The 23308-nt window shown below is 33.1% G+C and overlaps 1 protein-coding gene across 2 annotated transcripts in view; it reads left to right on the plus strand.

The window, feature by feature from the left end:
- The window catches only part of Pggt1b (protein geranylgeranyltransferase type I subunit beta), a 64122-nt gene extending 47182 nt beyond the window's left edge, over nt 1-16940 (plus strand). For both annotated transcript variants that reach the window (XM_058585982.1, XM_046465837.2), the window contains 3 exons: nt 4957-5141; nt 10231-10339; nt 12263-16940. In XM_058585982.1, coding sequence (XP_058441965.1) covers nt 4957-5141; nt 10231-10339; nt 12263-12444 — 476 coding nt within the window. In that variant the 3' untranslated portion in view covers nt 12445-16940. The remainder of the gene's footprint in view (nt 1-4956; nt 5142-10230; nt 10340-12262) is intronic.
- The last annotated feature ends 6368 nt before the right edge of the window (nt 16941-23308 follow it).

Consider the following 23308-nt stretch of genomic DNA (forward strand, 5'->3'; position numbering starts at 1 on the left):
TATTGACTTCATTCTCTTCTGGTGTGTAGCTAGGAGTGGTATAACTGGAACCATTATGCACTATTGATGGAATTATAAATTAATAAAGCCACTATGGAAAACTGGGAAGGTGACATTTATAATCACCATCATTCTTCTCTTCCTCACAAGCCTGTTAGTGCTAGGCAGGAATGTGGAATAACTAACCACCAGATCTACTGATTTTTTTTCAGAGAAGCCAGCAGTCCATGATTTGGGGTGTTTATTTTCTAGACTTTTTGTTTTCAATTTGCTGGCTAAGCCAGTTGTCACCCCCATAGGTCACTAACTTACAATCTCAGATCTATAGATTAAGAGCAATATTATTTATTAAGCAGGCAGTTACTGTTCTGTATTTTCCATTCATAATCCTCACACCAGCTTTCTAAGAGTAGGTATTTCAATAATGAGTTCAATCAGAGAAACAAAACCACTATTAGTATTAAAATATAAAGGAGGGCTGGGGTTGTAGCTCAGTGACAGAGCACTTACCTAGCACATGTGAAACACTGGGTTCAATCCTCAGCACCTCATAAAAATGAATAAATAAAATCAAGGTATTGTGTCCATCTACAACTTTAAATTTAAAAAAATAATAAGGGATATATTATAGGAATAAGTTTTACACAATTATGGAAGAAGATGGAGAAAAGCATACAAGGGGTAGTTAAGAGTCTGGATTAGAGAAAAGTTACCTACAAGCCATCATGAACACTGGCAGAGGTGGACAAGCCAGACCATACAGGGGAACCTAGAAAGCCAGATATCTCCTCTGCCTGGGTATGAATATAAGTAGAGAAGTGTGGAGGGCTATTACTCCTGTATCTGGCCCTGGTATCACCAGGGCAAAGAAAGAAGAATTTGGAAAAATAAAGCTAGCACCTCTGCCTTTGTTGTTATCTCCTTCATCTACAACTTGTGTAATGACTGCTGCTTCATTTCTGCTTTACATATCTCACTCAGATTTTTCTAACTTCAGATCATACAGTGAAGGGGTTTTTGGAAAAATAATTCTTGCTTAACAAAGTTGAAAAACCACCACAGTAATTATAGTCAGTTTTCTTAGAGATTTTGCTATTCCAGAGTGTCATAACCCACTTAATAAACCCATACTTTCCCATCAGCACTGTCCTACTTGTGTTCAGGTCCCTTAGTTTAGTCCAGAACTCATTTTCCTTCTAGCTTTACAGACCCATGTATGAATGATCCCTCCAGACACTCTAGGCTTAGAGAAAATGTATTCTTTAAACATTTGCACATTTTTCAACTTTGCTAATATTCTTTTTCCTTTCCTTCTCCTTGTTTTTTTTTTCTTAATATTCAAAGAGTTTGACGTTTCTATGCCTTATTCCAGTGTCGCCTTTATAAAATTCCCATTGTCTTTTGTCCCCAACTGCTCCTGAGCAATTATTCCCTTTTTCATGTCTGTAGCACTTGGTCCATATCATGTTTATGGTACTTTCATTTGCCTCATCTTTGCTGCTAGATTGTAAGGTAATCATGTTTTATTCGTGTCTTTCTTTGTGTACTCCTGTACATTATAGTTGTCCAATTGGCATTCGATGACTTGGTCATCCTGTATTCCACTTTGCATCACTAGCCTGGAATGTCAAATTTGGAAATTATCTGCTACAGTTTGATAATAACCTAGTTTCTTCATGTGCTTTTCTTCCTTTTTCCCCCAAAATTATTTATGTTTTTTTTTTATTTTGTTTTTCTCTTCAGCTTCTCTTGTCCAACTCACTTAGCTATAGTTTGTCAGAAAAACTTAAGAGAGCTGGTGTGGTGGTGTATGTCTGTGATCCCAGCAACTGTAGGCTGAGTACTGGAGGATTTCAAGTTCAAGGCCAGCCTCAACTTAGTGAGACCCCTCTCTCAAAATTTAAAATAAAATAAAAAGGGCTGTGAATGTGGCTCAATTTTTAAGCACTCCTATGTTCAGTCCCCAGTAACCCCTTCCCCCAAAATGGAACAAAACAAAAAACTAAACAGACATAACCTAGACCATGATCATCAAATCTGGTGATTCTAAATGATGTTCCTATGGTAGAATAGTTTTAGAATTCCTTAATGTGCTTTGAAAGAATTTGATTTAACTACTTTCTTAGGGATAAAATTGGTTTTTTTCTTTCAAGACTTATAATAGAAAAATTCAGATAAATTAATTCATGGATTTTTTTATTTTTTATTTATTTATTTTAAACATTTATTTTTTAGTTATAAGTGGACACAATACCTTTCTTTATTTTGTTTTTATGTGGTCCTGAGCATCGAACCCAGTGCCTCATGCATGCTAGGCGAGTGTTCTTCCTCTGAGCCACAACCCCAGCCCTGATTTTTTTTTTTTTAAATCTCTGCTTTTTAAGCTAGAATAGAAATGTGGAATCTCTTTGTTCTTAATTTTATCTCAACATTCAATTCCCTTGAATTTATTTCACTTTACATTTTTCATGTGGTGTTTAAGTACAAAATGATGTACTTGTTTATGTGTCTTATTTATTTCATTTTCTCTAGCCATTTGATTGTTGACTACCCTAAATGACACATTTCAGAGGACATGGTTTCTTTTCAATATCTTAGTATATGCAGATGCTATAAGAATGCTTAAAACTGAGCTGTAAAACCTTATGCCAGCAAGTTAACCTGTAACTGTGAACACTGTTAAAATGTCAGTAGATCACAGAATGCAGAACTAAGGTCTGTAGTTCCTACTTCACCCTGCACCTGGAAGAACTGGACTAGATGTTTGTTAGGAGAAAACCTGTGGTTCCTTCCAACTGAAATATTTTATTACTGTGGTATTCTTCAAATTCTCCACAACTGCAGCATATCACTTCAGATGGCAAATTTTTAAATTATTTCACTTGGAGAAGTTTCTTTTTTTATTCATTTACTTATGCATTCTTTAATATTCTCTTATTGTTATGTGCCTTAAAGAAGTAATTTTTAATGTCTTCAACTAAGGCAAAATGAATGAACAGAGCATAACCTTTCCTTAATGATTAAGATCATTGTTATGAGACATACTGTAGTATTACACTTTTAATGATAGTATTATACTCTTAATGATATAATCTTGAAGTATTGTGAAGTATGCAGAGTTTATTGACCTATGTAAGTTCTTATGCTTGTTTTTAATAATATTTCTTAATCTACTTATTAATGAGATGTTACTAGTTTTTGTTTTTTTCTCTACCATCTTCTAATGTTCTACTTTTAAACTACCACTTTAGAACTAGTTTTCAGACTTTTATGTGAAATGAGACTTTTTAAATTATTGGTTTATAATTGTACATATTAGTGGGATTCATTATGCCATATTCATACATTTCTTAACATAATTTGATCAGTCTCATTCCCTAATACCTTCTCTTTCCTCTCCTTCCTTCCTCCCCGATTCCACTTGCACTTCTTTCCTGATTGATCTTCCTTCTAGTAGTAGTAATAGTATTTGTTGTAATGCATTATGATTATATGTATAAGCAGGGTTCATTGTGGTATATTCATGCATGGACATAGCATAATTTTGTTCACCATTACTTCAGTACACGCACCATCACTATCGCTTTTCTCTACCAAATAGGTCTTGCTTGTTATCTCACAAAAACAAGAGACCCTTTTTAAGGGAACGTGGCTTACCTATTGGTAAATGAATTTTAGCTTGAAGCATAGACTTTGTAATAATTGCATCTGGACACTTAAAGCTCAAATTTACTTCTAGAGTTACCATTTCCAAAAACTGAGAAAAATAAAGTGTTCTTATTTTGAATTGTGACTGTTTTCATTAAAGAATCCTAAAAAGTAGTTTAGAGAGTAATACTTAAAGTGCCTCTTTTTTCCTTTTGTTTATCTTTAATAATAATACTTGAAGAAATTAAAATTAGTCATTGAAAAGGAAATATGATTGTGGGTTGTTTAATAGAAATTACTCTAAAGTCTTATGATAAATTTGTTTTGCTTTTCTGTTTTAATTCACTCAAGACTAGAATACATCTCTCAACTAATTGGGGAAGATTCTAAAGATTAAATAATTGTTACTGTCAGTTATTATCATATAAGCAAGATTCATTGTGGTATATTCATTCATGGACATAGCACAATGTGGCAGATTTTGTTCCCCATTATTTCAACACACACACCATCACTATCACCTTGGATTTTCTAGAGGTGATACTCACTTTTCCTTAGAGAATACATCCAAGATTTGAAAGTTAAGAGAATTGTTTGGAGTTAACAAGAGATAATGCCAATGGAAAGTGTTGTGTCTTTTCTAGAAAAGTACTGACTTCATTTCCTAAGGTAAGTACAGTCATCCTTAGTACAAATAGGGGATTTTTCCAGGATCTCTGCAAATGCTGATGCTCAAGTCTCTTATATAAAATGGTGTGGTAATTGCATATAATGCTTTCCTGTATACTTTAAATAGTCTACACTATAATACCTAGTGCAATGTAAATGGCTATGTAGTTTTCGTATTGTTTAGGGAATAATGACAAGGGAAAAAAATCTGTTCTGTACAGGCACAATATTTTTTCAAATATTTTTGATCTTCATTTGGTTACATCCATGGATAAAGAACTCACAAATATAGAAGGTTAGACTCAGGTGATTAGTTGGACAGGGACTTTGTAGCTCCAGATTTTAGTTCCAAATTTGCCATTAACCATGTAATTTTGAACAAATTTCTTAGTCTTATTCTGAGTCTTACTTTTTCTCATAATCAGAATGATTCTTGTAGCTTTAAATTATTTTAAATTCTCTCTGTTTCATCAAATTAACACTAAAGACTTTAGTGATTATTTTGAAATCAATTGTCACTTAAATTTTATTTCACTGTTTTCTAGAATTATTTAACTCTTCCCCCTCCCCAGGCATTTTGTACTGTTTTTATAGGTATCTAATTTGAAGTTTTTAGCATTGTGTGGTTTTGATTAACAGGAGGATCTACTTTTTGTGGCATTGCATCACTATGTCTAATGGGAAAACTAGAAGAAGTTTTTTCAGAAAAAGAATTGAACAGAATAAAGAGATGGTGCATAATGAGGCAACAAAATGGTTATCATGGGAGACCTAATAAACCCGTGGACACCTGTTATTCTTTTTGGGTAGGAGCAACTCTAAAGGTAAGAAAAATAATAAAAATGAGAAACCTGGACTTCATGTTAATTTAAAAATGTTTGATCTTAGTCATGTGCATTAAATGCTATTAAATTTAGACTACTGTTTTACTTGAAATTTTTCCATCTTAATAAAATTCAAGTGATAACAACTTGAGTCTATTACCTACTTAAAATTTAGTAGCATTTGTTATTTATCACTTTCTAGTAATTACACTGTCATAAAAAGACTTGTTATTGAAACAGACTAGAGGTCCACGTAGTCCAAGCATCTGTCTGAAAGTGGTATCAGTAAAGATTGTATGGAAAGTTACTAATCTTAAATGGTTTTTCAAGGAATGAGCTGTGATTTATCTTTTTTTAAAGTTTTTCTGTTATTATTTTTGTCTAAGTCTTCCAAAACTCATTGACATGCCTCTTTTTACTTTTTGTTATTTAAAGACTGTATACTGTCATATATTCCCATCTTTACTACCTTTTAATATATTTAGTTTTAATATATTAGTTTACTATATTAATTCCATGAAGCTGTTGAGCCAATAAATATCTGTAAGTTTTATGTATCTTAAAAATAGCTTTTTACTTTTAAGAAGTATCACCTAGTTCCGATAGTCTAGAATCTAAATAGTCTGTATTCATCTTCTATGTAATATCCTAATTTTTTCCCTTAAACAAAATTTATGTATATGATTAAAACAAATTTAGAACAGAAAATTATTTAAAATGAAAGAAATAATGTCTGTTTCTCCTTCTAGTGCTATTTCTCACAGGTGCTAGTTTTATTTATTTTTTAATCATGGGAAATTTTAAAAGTACTCAAAACTAGGGAGAATGTTTTACTTGAAATTTTTCCATCTTAATAAAATTCAAGTGATAACAACTTGGTATGGTATTTGCATATAATGCTTTCCTGTATACTTTGTATAAATATCCATCAACCATTATCAATATTTATCCCTAAACTAGTCTTTCTTTAACCATACTTGTCCTATTTCTCTCCCATTCACCATATTATTTGAAAGCAAATCTGAGATATATTATCTGGAAATTCTTCAGTATAATCTCTGAATGAAAACAGCTTTTTAAAAAAACAGAACCTTAGGGCTGGGAATATAGCTCAGTTGGTCGAGAGCTTGCCTCGCATGCACAAGACACTAAGTTCAATCCCCAGCACTATGAAACAAGAAAAAAAAAAAAAAAAAACCCAAAACACACAACCTTAGTAGCATCACATCCAAAAAATCAGCCACAATTGCTTATTATCATTAAATATCCAATCCATGATGGTATATATTTCCCATTACATTATATCAAGAAGCACATATCTGGTGGTTTCTCCTTTTATTTCTCCTTTTATCAGAGGGCTTCAAAATTGCCATCCTGATTTCTTCCATTAAGTTTCCATCAATTTTTTTGTTTTTCTACTTGTTTTATTGTAAAATATATATACTTGTCAGTTTAACAATTTGTAAGTATGTAAATCAGTGGTATTTATATTCACAATGTTGTAAAACCATCACCACCATCTGTACTGACTTTTTCATCACCCACAACATAAATTCTGTATTCATTAAATCATTAAACAATAACTTCCTATTCTCTTCTCCCAGCCCCTGCTAACATCTGTTCTACTGATTCTGTGAATTTGTCTGTTTAGTTACTTCATAAAAGTGGAGTCAGACTACTTGTCCTTCTGTTATCTGCCTTATTTCACTTAGCATATGTTTTCAGGGTCCATGTTTTATAGCTTATATCAAATTGTTGTTCCTTTTTATGACTGAATAATATTCCATTATATGTCTGTGCCACATTTTGCTTATTTTTTATGATCACTTGGGTTGTTACCACTTATTGGTTGTGTGAATAAGGTTGCTATGAACATGCTGTACAATATATGATCGAGTCCTTGTTTTCATATTTGGGAATGTTAGACCCAGGAGTTGAATTGCTGGGTCATACTTTTTGAGGACCCACCAAACTGTATCCCACAGCAACTGCCCTGTTTTGTATTCCACAATCCTCACCAACATTTTCTTCTATTTTGTGGTGGTTGTTGTCATTCAGTTGGTTCTTGTGGGTCTGATGTGGTTATCTCATTGTGGTTTTGATTTATTTTTCCTGAGTAATTACTGATATTGAACATTATCATTGTTACTGAGTTACAAGAGTTGTTTATTCTACATGTTAGTCCCTTAGCAGATAATATGGTTTGAATTTTTTTTCTTCCATTTCTCAACTTGCCTTTTTACTCTGTTCATAATAATTTAATGAACAAAAATTTTTAATTTTGGTGCAGTCCAGTTTAATCTGTTTTTTAATTTGACATCTATAAAATTATTGTCCAATCGGAGTCATAAAGATTTTTCCTAGTGTTTTTTTTCCTAATAGTTTTATAGTTGTAGTTGTTTATAAATAGTCTTTTTGTCAATCTTGAGGTAATTTTTATACATGACATAAAGTAAGATCCAATGTCATTCTTTTACATGTCAGGTTTCCCAGCATCTCTTTGATAGTCTTGGCATCCGTGTCAAATCAATTAACCATATAGGTGAGGATTATTAAAACTTTGTAATAAGTTTTAAAATCAAGAAATGTACCCCTTCTAACTTCCATTGTTTTTAGGATTGTTTTGGCTGTTGGGGCCCCTTGCAGTTTCATATGAATTTTGGTGATTGAGTCCCATTTATTAAAAAAGGAAAAAAAAAGCTTCTGGAATTTTGATAGGGATTGTGTATATATATAGATGTCCAAAGGTTGTATTGACATCTTGACAATGTTAATGAGCATGGGATGTCTTTCTATTTATATAGGTGGTCTTTAATTTCTTCCAGAAATGTTTTATGGTTTTTAGTGCATAGGTTTTTCATCTCCTTGGCTAGATCTATTTCTAAGTACTATTTAATTATTTTAAATGCTTATAAATAGAATCGCTCTTAAAATTTGCATTTGGATATTTATTGTTAATGTTTAGAAACCCATCAACTCTTATGGAGTGGTTTTAGCAGCTATTGAATATATCACATCACTTGTGTCAGTAAGGGATTATAAACAGTGATAGTCTTATCATTCCTTCTAAATTTATTAGCATTCCTTTATAAATAATTTTACCTTAACATGAGTATAGTTTGTACAGAGAAAGGCAGATTATTTCTTTATAATTTTAATAGTGTATGGCATAGTAGGTTGGTTCCCTAGTATCCCCTCAAGTTTTCCAATGAAATGGGGTGGGTTTTTCTTTTTTTCTTTTCTTTTTTTTTTTGTAATATCTTTGTGAACTCATATATTTTAATGTTTTCATTCTTTATGTTTTTCTTTTTTTTTTTTAAAGAGAGAGAGAGAGAGAGAGAATTTTAATATTTATTTCTTAGTTTTCGGCAGACACAACATCTTTGTATGTGGTGCTGAGGATCGAACCTGGGCTGCACGCATGCCAGGCGAGCGCGCTACCGCTTGAGCCACATCCCCAGCCCCTCTATATGTTTTTCAATGTTTCAGTTGTCCCATCTGTGGTCTCTTGAAGATTTTTGCTGTGACTTCAGCAACCACTTTTAGACATTTCTTTTGTAGTTTTTGTGGACATTGCTGTAACTTTATAAGCTGGTTTTATTTATTTCTTGTTTTTGTACCAGGGGATGAACTCAGGGGCGCTTAACCACTGAGCCACATCCCCAGCCTTTTTTGTAAATATTTTATTTAGAGATATGGTCTCACTAAATTGCTTAGGGCCTAATCTTATAAAAGTTGCTGAGGCTGGATTTGAACTTGTGATCCTCCTGCTTCAGCTTCCTGAGCCACTGGGATTAGAGGCATACACAACCATGTTCAGCCTATGCTGATTTCTTAACAGCTTTAAACGTTTTCTTTTAGCTATGAAATATTTAGGATTTAGGCTCCCTTTTTTTTTCCAGCATATTGTTGTTGACTACATTATATTTACTTCTGAAACTTTCCTCCTACCCTCTAAAACTGTCAAGTTCAGTAACTATTCATATGGTGTGATTACTATCGGATCTTTTGTGTTTTCCCTATAAGTAAAATTCTACACTTTGGAAACCAGTAATAAACACCTATTATGACAATGTAAATATTGTTCATTGTTGAAGCAAGTACTGTATTGGATTATAATTTCTTGGACTGGAGATGTAGCTCAATGCTACAGCACTTGTGTAACATGCACAGGCCCAATCCCCCATAGTATAAATTTCTTCTTTTAGGTAATAATGGGAAATGTGTCAGTCTTATGCCACTGAATGAGAAATGTGTCAGTCTCTTTCCTTATATTCTATTCATTGAATCAAAATATGTAAGTTTGTTTCTTATTTGTATTATAATTTTCTTAAAGGTAATTTTTTGAGAAATAATCCTTGCTCATCAGTCACTAATATCTTTCCTGGTTCTCTGATTTATGAGTACACTTGAAACTACTTGCATCTTCAGAAATTTCTTGAACCCTTACCTACTGTCTACCACTTCTTTGTGCCTGTCACAGTTTTTTTTTTTTTTCTTTTTAATGGTTCTTCAGAGAGAAGATAAATACATGACATAAATCATTAAGCTACAAAGTTTTTTTATGTTGCAGTCATATTTGTCTCACTTTTATCTTTCCTAACTATAGAGCTGTAATTTTTTACTTTTCTCATATAAAACTATCTCTAGCATCTGGTTCATGATTTTGCTTTCTCTTTTTTTTTTTTTTAATATTTTGAGTTCTAGTTACTATTTGCAACAAATAGATCAAAAGCCTATCAGAAAAGTTAAAATATGATTAGATAAAATAGTTCTTTTTTAAATGGCTGATTATGTTGAGTAGATTGAGGAAGTTATGTTTTGAATGTGGCTTAATGTGGTACAAAGAGCCTAGTTGCACCTGGTTCAGAGAAGGAAATAGCAAATCAATAAAAGGAGAGTAGACTTTGCAAAGAAGATTTAAAAAAAAAAAATAGATCATGTAGCTAACTAATTTTAAGTGCTGAAAAGTCCTGAGATTTCCTCTGTGAGCCTTAGCTAGAGAAAAGCATATCTAAATGATGCATACCTGAAATGTGAACCAAAGACCAATATAAAAGTTTTATATCAATTAATTTTGTCATTTCAGCTTCTGAAAATTTTTCAATACACTAACTTTGAGAAAAATAGAAATTACATCTTATCAACTCAAGATCGCCTTGTAGGGGGATTTGCCAAATGGCCAGATAGTCATCCAGGTAATTATTTTCTGTATGAATACAGAATAGTTTTTATTTTTTGTGTAGATCTTTAACTTCTTTTCTACAAAGATCAGTTGCTAACTTGGACATTTGTGTAAATATTTAAAAATTTGTAAAACTATTGAGTTTTGTACAGATAGATTACCGTGTCTCTGATTACAGTTTCTCTGGAGCCTATACACCAGAGAGTTCTAGTAAGTCTAGTAGCAGATTTGACATGAGGAGATTTTTATATACTTTTATGGAAGGAACTTTTGTAAAAAGTGACTTTTATTATGAAGTAAATACATCTTTACCTTATTAAGTTAAAGTAGGTAGTGTCATCACCTACAGATAAGACTTTTTTAAAGAAACTATTTGAGATTTGAAACAAGTTCTGTTCTTTTTGACTTAAAAATTTTTTTGAGGGGGAAAAAAAAGCTTTACTTCATCTGTAAATATTTTAATTTAATTAATATAAGATTCTATTTTTTATTATTCTATATGTATATTATGCCTCTTCCCTTACTCCTCCTTTCTGTGGTACTTGGAATAGAACCCCAAGGTACTCTACACTCCACTACTGAGCTATATCCCCTAGCCATTTTTATTTTGAGACTGGGTTTCCTTAAGTTCCCCAGGCTGGCCTCAAGCTTGAAATTCTCCTGCCTCAGCCTACAGCATAGCTGGAATTACAGGAATGTGAAGCTGAGCCTGACACTTTCATGCTTTCTTTTTCACCTTTTTTCCTGGAACAATTTTCTAGTTTCTAAAAAATGAACCTCATTGTTGCTTTGTGCGCCTTATAATTTTAAAATAACTCTATGAAATAACATAACAGTACAAAGGAAATTAAGCTTAATATTTCTAGTCTGAAAATTATAGGAAATAAAGCCAGAATAAAACTAAGCAGTAATGCTTAATGAAGTTTGATTTGGTAAGATGTTTTGAAGTTTAATAGATCTTAATGTCATACATGCTGGCCAGTTCAAAAATAAGAAAAAATCTTGGCCACTGCAAAACTGTTCTTTTATAATGTTCCCACAACAACACAGTTCTGAGCTTTTCAGAATTTTTTTTTTTTTAAGAGAGAGAATTTTTTTTTTAATATTTAGTTTTTAGTTATCGGTGGACACAACATCTTTGTTTGTATGTGGTGCTGAGGATCGAACCCAGGCCGCACGCATGCCAGGCGAACGCGCCACCGCTTGAGCCACATCCCCAGCCCCAGAATTTTTTAAATAAGGCTCTAGGAGACAAATGATTTCAGTCTCTACACTTTTTTTTTTTTTTTTTAGAAGATTGGTGTCCCCTTGAAGATGTGAAAGTGTAGTGAGGCCACTACAAAAGAATTGTTACTGTAACCAAATAGAATGTGAGTTTGCTTGCTTGTTTGTGGTCAGGTCAGACATTTTTAGAATGGCTGACATAATCCTAAATAGAAGAACTAAATATGAGACAACATTCCAGAATGCATTATTTTTAGATTTAACACAATATTAGTATATGGTTTAAGAATTGCCATACTTAAAACTTAAAGGTAGGAGGGTAAGCTGTATTGCTTAGATTCAGAGGTAGACTTATTTTCCTTTCTAATATAGAGTGACAGGCATTTGTTTCCATTTTGTGTAATAAGCAAAAGGAAAAACCCACTAAAGTGAGAGGTCTTTTATATTACTGCTATTCTTTCTTTGTCCTCAGAGAATATTGGTAGTTGCATCTTCTCTTGTTGTAACTGTTCTTAGTTATTAATAATTTCATTAATAAAATATTTTAATATCCGATTTGTTTTAATTGGTTTTTGAAACTGAGAAAGTAAGCATTTCAAAAACTGTATTTTGCCTTTCTTAAAATTTAATTTTAATGTAGATTTTTTGTAGCTAAAATATTTTGTAGCATGTACAGATGCCTGTTAGGATTTTTTAAATGTCTTCTTTTCAGATGCTTTGCATGCATACTTTGGGATCTGTGGCCTGTCACTAATGGAGGAAAGTGGAATTTGTAAAGTTCATCCTGCTCTGAATGTAAGCACACGGACTTCTGAACGCCTTAGAGATCTTCATCAAAGCTGGAAAAACAAGGACTCTAAACAGTGCTCAGAGAATGTACATATCTCCACTTGACTGATTTTAGATTAGGGGGGTGGGATTTGTAGCCTAACTGTAGCTCAAGGTTAAAAGCCATGTATAACCAAGTGTGCTCTTTTTTTAAGGGATAGAGTCTTACAATCAAAACTCATACTGATATCACTTTGGAAAATGGTCTTGAGCCAGTAACCTTTGTACTAGGTTTCAAGAAAATCTTTGTTGAAGTTTGAACCACATTGGATTCTGTTGTGGTTCTTAAATGTTTATACAATATTTCTAAGAAGTTCTTTGAGGTAAATTAACTGTATGTATGTAGGTTATCTTTTTTAAAACTCCTAGTACAAATTGTATCTTATATAAAGTGAACACAAATCTTCAAAACAAGTTTGTACTTCATATAGCATTGATAATCTTCAGTTGAGGACTTAATGATCATTTAAAAATCTTGACTGCTGATGTTAAAAAAAATTGCATTAATGAATTAAGTATCTGGGATTAGTCTTTGAAAACAGATGATCCCATAATTTTTTTTTTTTTCACAGAATGGCTTATTTTATCTTATTCTGAAGTGTGCCAATTAAACGTATGTGGCCAATATAAATGAAATTAATGACTGGAAAAAAGTAAATAAGCCTAAGTAATAAGATAGTTTTCTAAAGGGAGATTGTTTTAAGAAAACGATTATGTAACTGAGGAAAGAGTAATTTAATTGTGATTATGAAAGAGAAAGTTTTGTGCTGTGTGGATCTTTATGTATATGTAGACATTGCTGGTGTGACTACCAGTTATGTTTTATTTTAATCTCATATCATTAGTTGTCTTTTCTAGGGGTGGGGGAGAAAACATTCTTATATAGAAGGAAAAGCATTTAGTGTTTCTGTTTATATTTCTAAGATTCATGATACTGAAAATTATACTTTTCTAATAGTTACTTTTAGCCATTTAAAATTTTTGTTGACACCAGTGTGTTATTAGCTGTTCTTATTTCAAACTATCTGGTTGCGCATCCCTAATCCAACAATCTGAAATCTAGAATAGTTCAAAATCCAAACTTTTTGAGTGCCAACATGACACTCAAGTAGAAAATTATCTGACCTCTTACGACAGATTACAGTGAAAATGTAATAAACACAGTAAAAATGTATAAAATTAGCTTCAGCTATTTATGTAAGGTATATATGAAACAAATTCATTGTGTTCTGACTTAGGTCTCATTCACAAGATATTATGTATATGCACATATTCTAAAATCTGGGGAAAAAATGAAAATCTAAATCACTTCTGATCCTAAGCATTTTGGATAAGGAATATTCGACCTGAAATAATTTTCTAGCTTTTTCAAATTAAATAAAAAATTTAAATGCAAAAACAGAACCTCCCAAATAAATTCAATGGTGCAGCTCCATACATAGTCATAGTAGTTTATATTTTTATATTTTCAGGTAAGTGGTAGGGGAATGTATCCATTTAGAGGATAAGAATTAGAGTTGCACTTTTGTTCATTACTTTGTATTAATTCAGTGAATTAGCTAATCACAAAGGTGATGTTGTAAAGACTCTACATTAGTAGTCAACCTGTCAATAAATCACATCTATCACTTAGTCACTTCAGAGATATGAGTCTGATACTGATATGGAGAAGGAAATCTCACTAATGGAGCTAGATTTAAGTTAATCTTGGTAATGATAAAAGTTGAATCATTAGTTCTACAGACATCAATATAAAAACTAAGTTGTGTTCTCTTTAAGAATTACAAATATTTTCAATTTATTTAATTTCTTGCCTAATTTCAAGAATATTCTAAAATAACCCTTCCCAAGGGAAACCTAGCATGTACTTGGAAAAATGATTTGTTTACTAGAATCATTGGTATGTTTAGTTTTAAACTGGAATTTGCAAAATCAGATGTATTTTATTAGAAATAAAATAGTGCTGGGGGTAGCTCAGTGATTCAGTGTTTGTCTAGCATTTGTGATGCCCTGAGTTCAATCCCCAGCTTCAGAAACAAAAGGAAGAAAAAAATCTTCCAGTGGTAGGGAAAAAAATAGACTTATCAAAAGATATTATTCTTCCATGAGTTATTCAAGTTGCTTTTAAATCCTCACAATTTAAGATATCCCTATCTCAAAGTCAGTCATCTATTAGAGGTTGAGAGTTAAAATAACATGTATATAATGGCTTTATGAGTATGTAGAAATCCCACATTTTTCCTGAGTCACTAACAAGGTTAGAAGATAAGAAAAGTACTAATAGTAATTATATTCATAAATGAAAGTTAAGTGAATTCTAATGTAAACGTCATTTATAAAACTGTTAGATATTTTCTAACTCCTTGAATAATTTAATAGCAAAAGAATATTAATAATAGAATGATTCTAATTGATACACACTGAGAGATAAAGTTTCTTGTGAAACTTTAGAGGCAAGTGAATGTTCACTTTTCACCAAAACATACTGACCAAAAAATACTGGGCTGTTGTGAGTTTTGGAAAGACTATTTCTAACTTTTTAAAAATAATTCACAAGAAAAGTATTGATTAATAAAGTAAATTATATACAATATTTTACAAATATACTTGGTTCTTTAGAAGTAGTGGTGGAATGAGAAGAAAATTATGAAGATCAAACTCAAATAACTGTTCCCAGGGTCTAAATTTTCTCTTCTCTAGCAGTTTTTGGTTTGGTGGGGGTTTTTTGGTTTTGGTTTTGTATTTGTTTTTGTTTTTGAAGATAGTAGAAGTTACTGTTAACCTGTTTACTATCTATAGTGTGTTAAATTTGATTTGTAATATGTATTGAGGATTTTTTTAGACTCTTATTCATAAGTAACCTAAATTCAAGTAGAAATTTTGCTAATAGAGGTATGTAGTTTGAAAATTCTTGGACCTGATCATATTGGATTGTTAATGAGAAGATGCTCTGGAATCAGGTGGTTTGGGTTTATATCTCAAATCTGCCAGTTCAGCATTATCTTGGACCACAGGTACCCCATTGGTAAAATGAGGAAAATATTAAAACTTAATTTACAGGATTGGTTAAGAATTAAATGAGGTGTTACATGTAAACACTTAGCATAGTGCCTGAAATACAGCATATTCTTAATTATAGTGTCATAATCACAAAATTATTTTTAAAGCCTCTAATCTACAATAAAGGTCTTAACAGAATGTAAACTCAGGGAAGATGATGGCAGCAGTGTAGTTTTTAATCTCTCCATAAGAAGACAGAGTAATTGGGGTAGCCACAGACACACTGTCTACAAAACTAGATGGCAGGGAATTCCTATGAACCTGATAATACAAGTAAAAGAATAAAACGCTGACTCACGTGGTTTCACCATCTGTGAGGAAGGCAGCTGGTTTCTGAGCCTTGCAAGTTAGAGAACTATGACAGTATGCAGAGCTGCTCACTACAAACTGCAGTGGGCCACCTGAGAATAGATGCTAAAATGGGGAAGAGTTCTACAGAGTCCCATCTGCAGGCAGGTGAGTCTTAAAGCAATATGATAAGGTCTGATGGTTACAATAGAGCAGCCTGGGTTTTATACTGTGTACTTTTTGAAAGTAATAAGACAACACTGCAAAAAACTGCTGAAATTAGAATCCAGGGTGGACAAGACAGGTACAATAGGATTAAAAAAAGAGAGAGAAGTAGTCAAGAAGGCCAGTAGATAAAAATATATAAACACGGAAACACAATCATTTAAATCAATGTGGGGTGGAGAGGGGAAGGAGTTCTGGGTTTGTGAAGCTGAAAAAGTTAACCTAGAGTACCCCTTCTTCCCAAAAGCATAGGAAAACTCACTTTTTTAAAAAACTAAACAAGATTGCTGTCCATTGACATTCAAAGTTAGTATAAGAAATAGGAAATAAGTACATCAACATCCCATAGACAATGAAAACACACCAGAGAGACATGATTTCAAGACATATAGAAACCTAATGCTTCAAAACAAAAAGCAGTTATGAGAGCAATTATAGTGTCTGTATGGTATCAGTAGTCTTAAAAGCTGAAGTAAACACAATTAAGGAATTAGTAAAGATAAAAGCAAAAAGTATTGATCCCAGCATTGCAGAGAAAACCAAAAGTAATTGGTAGAAAACCAGAACAGTAGAGCCAATAAACCGACAAGCTCATTCTTTGGGTTGGGGGATGAAGCTCAATTAAATACACAAACTATCAACTGATTTGTTTTTTAAAAAGGAGGGGGAGAGGAAGCACAAATAAGAAAAACTTAAAATGACAAGGGGGGATAACCATAAAACAAGATTTTTTTAACTGATTTTTTAATACAAGTTAGAAAGCTTTATAAAGAAAAATGCAAATTGCCAAAATTTAATACATACAGAAAACCAAACAAATTAGGCATAGAAGAAACAAGTAATTAAAGGATCTCCTACCAAAAATAAGCATTTAGACCCAGATTGTCATTCTTACCATACATTTAAGATCAGATATTCCCAGTGTTGCTTAAACAAGTCCAAGGAGTAGACAGAAGAATCTTGAACCTTAAATTGAAAAAAAAGAAAAACTTTCCAAGTTCATTTTGTTAATGAGTATAATAGTACTTATTAGAAAACCTGACAAATAGTGTACCAAAAATAAAATATTAGTCCAATGAATATCAATGCATAAAGTTTAATGATTTACTAGCAAACAATCCAATAGCACTTTGAAAAAGTATTAATCATGACTGAGTTCAGTATATATTAGGAAATGCAAGGATAATCCAATATTAGAAAATATATTACAAGAAAAAGAAAAAATTATGGTTATCTTTGCAGAAGACATCTGATAAAATTAAGTACTCAAGGTGTAGAAACTGATTAATATCTCATTAACATTGTATTTATGCCCCAGAGTGGCATTCCAACCAAACTCAGGAACAAGACATGCCCACTGTCTCCTCTACTGTTTAACACTGTGTTCATAATTTAAACAAAGAAAGTTAAACAAAACAAAGACATGAACTAATAAAAAGGTAAAGCTGTTTACAGATATGATTATATGTATTTGGAAAACCCAAAGCAATTTTTATATAAATTATATATACTATAAAAGAACTTAATGATAGCTATTAAGTACAGTTAACAAATAATCAGTAGCCTTCACCAGTCACAGAGTGTATACTATGATTCCATTAATTAAGTTCAGAACAGGCAAAGTTCATGTGTGTTTTAAGAAATCACTTCTTTCAGCTTCTACCTCCCTTCTGAAAGGTAAGTGCTACCGAGACTTAATCATCAATTAATTTTGCCTGGTTTTGAACTTTATATAAGTGGACCATGTTGTATACTATATTTTTTACCTGGCTTCTTTGGCTCTAGAAGAGAATACAAGGAGGCTCTATGGTGCTGCTAATGTTTTGTTTTATGATCCTAGGTGCTGGTTACATAGGTGCATTCATTTAATGAATATTAAGCTTTATACATGATTTCAGCACTGTTCTGTATGTATAATTATAGATAAATAAAAATATCTTAAAAAAGAATAAAAGACTATATGTGTGTATATGTATATATACACACAAACCTAAATTAGATTCAGTTCAAGAGAAGACCCCCGTTGTGATTGCAAAAAAAAATGTATAAACCTGATGTCTAAAACCTATGTGAGAAATCTTTTTGTTCAAAACAGTAAGACTTGAAATACCCTCTCCCCAAAAAAATAGACTTGAACAAGTAAAATACTATACCATATTCTTAGATACGAACATTCAATATCAAAACAGGATTTTCTCCTTAGCTTAATTTGTAAATGTAATGACATCCCATTAATGTTATGCATGTTTTCATTTGAGATAACATATTAGAATAACCTGGAGAAAAAAAGAATGAGAGGGCACCAACTCTACCAAACATTAAAATATACTCTGAATTCTCCTTTGTAAAAAACATCGGAATTTAACATGTGCACTCTTTTTTTTTTTTTTTAGTGGACAGAAAAACAATTTATTGATTCAGAAAATCTCACATGTGCCCTTCACTACCTCCAGGAACAGCTGTCTTCTATTTAGATACGTGATACATTCATTTTTTTTAATGTTTCTTTTTTTTTTTTTTAATTTTTCATTGTTGGTTGTTCAAAACATTACAAATTTCTTGATATATCATATTTCACACTTTGATTCAAGTGGGATATGAACTCCCATTTTTACCCCATAGACAGATTGCAGTTACACATCCATTGATTTACATATTGCCATACTAGTGTCTGTTGTGTTCTGCTGCCTTTCCTATCCTCTACTATCCCCCCTCCCCTCCCCTCCCCTCCCCTCCCCTCTTCTCTCTCAACCCCTTCTACTGTCATTCATTTCTCCCCCTTGTCTTATTTTTCCCTTTCCCCTCACTTCCTCTTGTATGTACTTTTGTATAACCCTGAGGGTCTCCTTCCATTTCCATGCAATTTCCCTTCTCTCTCCCTTTCCCTCCCACCTCTCATCCCTGTTTAATGTTAATCTTCTTCTCCTGCTCTTCGTCCCTACTCTGTTCTTAGTTACTCTCCTTATATCAAAGAAGACATTTGACATTTGTTTTTTAGGAATTGGCTAGCTTCACTTAGCATAATCTGCTCTAATGCCATCCATTTCCCTGCAAATTCTATGATTTTGTCATTTTTTAATGCAGAGTAATACTCCATTGTGTATAAATGCCACATTTTTTTAATCCATTCGTCTATTGAAGGGCATCTAGGTTGGTTCCACAGTCTTGCTATTGTGAATTGTGCTGCTATGAACATCGATGTAGCAGTGTCCCTGTAGCATGCTCTTTTTAGGTCTTTAGGGAATAGACCGAGAAGGGGAATGGCTGGGTCAAATGGTGGCTCCATTCCCAGCTTTCCAAGAAATCTCCATACTGCTTTCCAAATTGGCTGCACCAATCTGCAGTCCCACCAGCAATGTACAAGTGTACCCTTTTCCCCACATCCTCGCCAGCACTTGTTGTTTGACTTCCTAATGGCTGCCAATCTTACTGGAGTGAGATGGTATCTTAGGGTGGTTTTGATTTGCATTTCTCTGACAGCTAGAGATGGTGAGCATTTTTTCATGTACTTGTTGATTGACTGTATGTCCTCCTCTGAGAAGTGTCTGTTCAGGTCCTTGGCCCATTTGTTGATTGGGTTGTTTGTTCTCTTATTGTCTAATTTTTTGAGTTCTTTGTATACTCTGGATATTAGGGCTCTATCTGAAGTGTGAGGAGTAAAGATTTGTTCCCAGGGTGTAGGCTCCCTATACTCTCTTATTGTTTCTTTTGCTGAGAAAAAACTTTTTAGTTTGAGTAAGTCCAATTTGTTGATTCTAGTTATTAACTTTTGTGCTATGGGTGTCCTATTGAGGAATTTGGAGCCCGACCCCACCGACTGTAGATCGTAGCCAACTTTTTCTTCTATCAGACGGCGTGTCTCTGATTTGATATCAAGCTCCTTGATCCATTTTGAATTCACTTTTGTGCATGGCGAGAGAAAGGGATTCAGTTTCATTTTGTTGCATATGGATTTCCAGTTTTCCCAGCACCATTTGTTGAAGATGCTATCCTTCCTCCATTGCATGCTTTTAGCCCCTTTATCAAATATAAGATAGTTGTAGTTTTGTGGATTGGTTTCTGTGTCCTCTATTCTGTACCATTGGTCCACCCGCCTGTTTTGGTACCAGTACCATGCTGTTTTCGTTACTATTGCTCTGTAGTATAGTTTGAAGTCTGGTATCGCTATACCGCCTGATTCACACTTCCTGCTTAGCATTGTTTTTGCTATTCTGGGTCTTTTGTTTTTCGATATGAATTTCATGATTGCTTTCTCTATTTCTACAAGAAATGCCGTTGGGATTTTGATTGGCATTGCATTAAACCTGTAGAGAACTTTTGGTAATATCGCCATTTTGATGATGTTAGTTCTGCCTATCCATGAACAGGGTATATTTTTCCATCTTCTAAGATCTTCTTCTATTTCTCTCTTTAGGGTTCTGTAGTTTTCATTGTATAAGTCTTTCACCTCTTTTGTTAGGTTGATTCCCAAGTATTTTTTTTTTTTTTGAAGATATTGTGAATGGAGTAGTTGTCCTCATTTCCATTTCAGAGGATTTGTCGCTGATATACAGGAATGCCTTTGATTTATGCATGTTGATTTTATATCCTGCCACTTTGCTGAATTCATTTATTAGCTCTAATAGTTTCTTTGTAGACCCTTTTGGGTCTGCTAAGTATAGAATCATGTCACCTGCAAATAGTGATAATTTAAGTTCTTCTTTTCCTATTTTTATGCCTTTAATTTCTTTCGTCTGTCTAATTGCTCTGGCCAGTGTTTCGAGAACTATGTTGAAGAGAAGTGGAGAGAGAGGGCATCCCTGTCTTGTTCCAGATTTTAGAGGGAATGCCTTCAATTTTTCTCCATTCAGAATGATGCTAGCCTGAGGCTTAGCATAGATTGCTTTTACAATATTGAGGAATGTTCCTGTTATCCCAAGTTTTTTCTAGAGTTTTGAACATAAAGGGATGCTGTACTTTGTCGAATGCTTTTTCCGCATCTATCGAGATGATCATATGGTTCTTATTTTTAAGTCTATTGATGTGGTGAATAACATTTATTGATTTCCGTATATTGAACCAGCCTTGCATCCCAGGGATGAATCCTACTTGATCATGGTGCACAATTTTTTTGATATGTTTTTGTATCCGAGTGGCCAGAATTTTATTGAGGATTTTTGCATCTAGGTTCATTAGAGATATTGGTCTGTAGTTTTCTTTCTTTGAAGTGTCTTTGTCTGGTTTTGGTATCAGGGTGATGTTGGACTCATAGAATGAATTTGGAAGTTCTCCCTCTTTTTCTATTTCCTGAAGTAGCTTGAAAAGTATTGGTATTAGTTCCTCTTGAAAGGTTTTGTAAAACTCTGCTGTATACCCATCCAGTCCTGGGCTTTTCTTAGTTGGTAGTCTTTTGATGGTTTCTTCTATTTTCTCAATTGATATTGGTCTGTTTAGGTTGTCTATATCCTCCTGACTCAATCTGGGCAGATCATATGACTTAAGAAATTTATCTATGCCTTCACTATCTTCTAATTTATTGGAGTATAAGGATTCAAAATAATTTTTGATTATCTTCTGTATTTCTGAAGTGTCTGTTGTGATATTGCCTTTTTCATCCCGTATGCTAGTAATTTGAGTACTCTCTCTTCTCTTCGCTAGCATGGCTAAGGGTCTGTCGATTTTGTTTATTTTTTCAAAGAACCAACTTTTAGTTTTGTCAATTTTTTCAATTGTTTCTTTTGTTTTGGTTTCATTATTTTCAGCTCTGATTTTCATTATTTCTTGCCTTCTACTTCTTTTGCTGTTGTTTTGCTCTTCTTTTTCTAGGATTTTGAGATGAAGTATGAGATCATTTATTTGTTGGTTTTTTTCTTTTTTTAAGGAATGAACTCCAAGCAATGAATTTTCCTCTTAGAACTGCTTTCAATGTGTCCCATAGATTCCGATATGTTGTGTCTGTGTTTTCATTTATCTCTAAGAATTTTTTAATTTCCTCCTTGATGTCTTCTATAACCCATTGATCATTCAGTAACCTATTGTTCATTCTCCAAGTGATGTATGCTTTTTCCTTCCTTCTTTTATCGTTGATTTTCAGTTTCATTCCATTATGATCAGATAAGATGCATGGTATTATCTCTACTCCTTTATATTGTCTAAGAGTTGCCCTGTGACATAATATATGATCTATTTTTGAGAAGGATCCATGTGCTGCTGAGAAAAAAGTGTAACTGCTTGATGTTGGGTGGTATATTCTATATATGTCAATTAAGTCTAGGTCATTAATTGTGTTATTGAGTTCTATAGTTTCCTTATTCAACTTTTGTTTGGAAGATCTGTCCAGTGGCAAGAGAGGTGTGTTGAAGTCTCCCATGATTATTGTATGGTGGTCTATTAGACTCTTGAACTTGAGAAGAGTTTGTTTGATAAACATAGCTGCACCATTGTTTGGGGCATATATATTTATGATTGTTATGTCTTGTTGGTGTATGGTTCCCTTAAGCAGTATGTAGTGTCCCTCTTTATCCCTTTTGATTAACTTTGGCTTGAAATCTATTTTATTTGATATGAGTATGGACACTCCTGCTTGTTTCCAAAGTCCATATGAGTGATATGATTTTTCCCAACCTTTCACCTTCAGCCTATGTATGTCTTTTCCTATCAAATGCGTCTCCTGTAGGCAGCATATTGTTGGGTCTTGTTTTGTGATCCATTCTACTAGCCTGTGTCTCTTAATTGGTGAGTTTAAGCCATTAACATTTAGGGTTATTATTGAGATATGGGTTGTTCTTCCAGCCATATTTGTTTATTTCTGTTACTAAACATGGTTTGTTTTCCTCTTTGATTATTTCCCCCCCTTTACTGTCCTACCTCCCACTGTTGGTTTTCATTGTTATTTTCCATTTCCTCTTCCTGTAATGTTTTGCCGAGGATGTTTTGAAGAGATGGTTTTCTAGCTGTAAATTCTTTTAACTTTTGTTTATCATGGAAGGTTTTAATTTCATCTTCCATCCTGAAGTTTAATTTCACTGGATACACAATTCTTGGTTGGAACCCATTTTCTTTCAGTGTTTGAAATATGTTATTCCAGGATCTTCCAGCTTTCAGAGTCTGTGTTGAAAGATCAGCTGTTATCCTGATTGGCTTACCCCTAAATGTAATCTGCTTCCTTTCTCTTGTAGCTTTTAAAATTCTCTCCTTATTCTGTATGTTGGGCATCTTCATTATAATGTGTCTAGGTGTGGATCTCTTATGATTTTGCACATTCGGCGTCCTGTAGGCTTCTAGGATTTGGGATTCTGTCTCATTCTTCAAGTCTGGGAAGTTTTCTCGTATTATTTCATTGAACAGATTGCTCATTCCTTTGGTTTGGAGTTCTGTA

The sequence above is a fragment of the Marmota monax genome, unplaced genomic scaffold (genome assembly GCF_021218885.2).
Source record: "Marmota monax isolate L192 unplaced genomic scaffold, Marmota_monax_Labrador192_F-V1.1 WCK01_AAM20220418_F8-fsc00097, whole genome shotgun sequence".
Taxonomy (NCBI): domain Eukaryota; kingdom Metazoa; phylum Chordata; class Mammalia; order Rodentia; family Sciuridae; genus Marmota; species Marmota monax.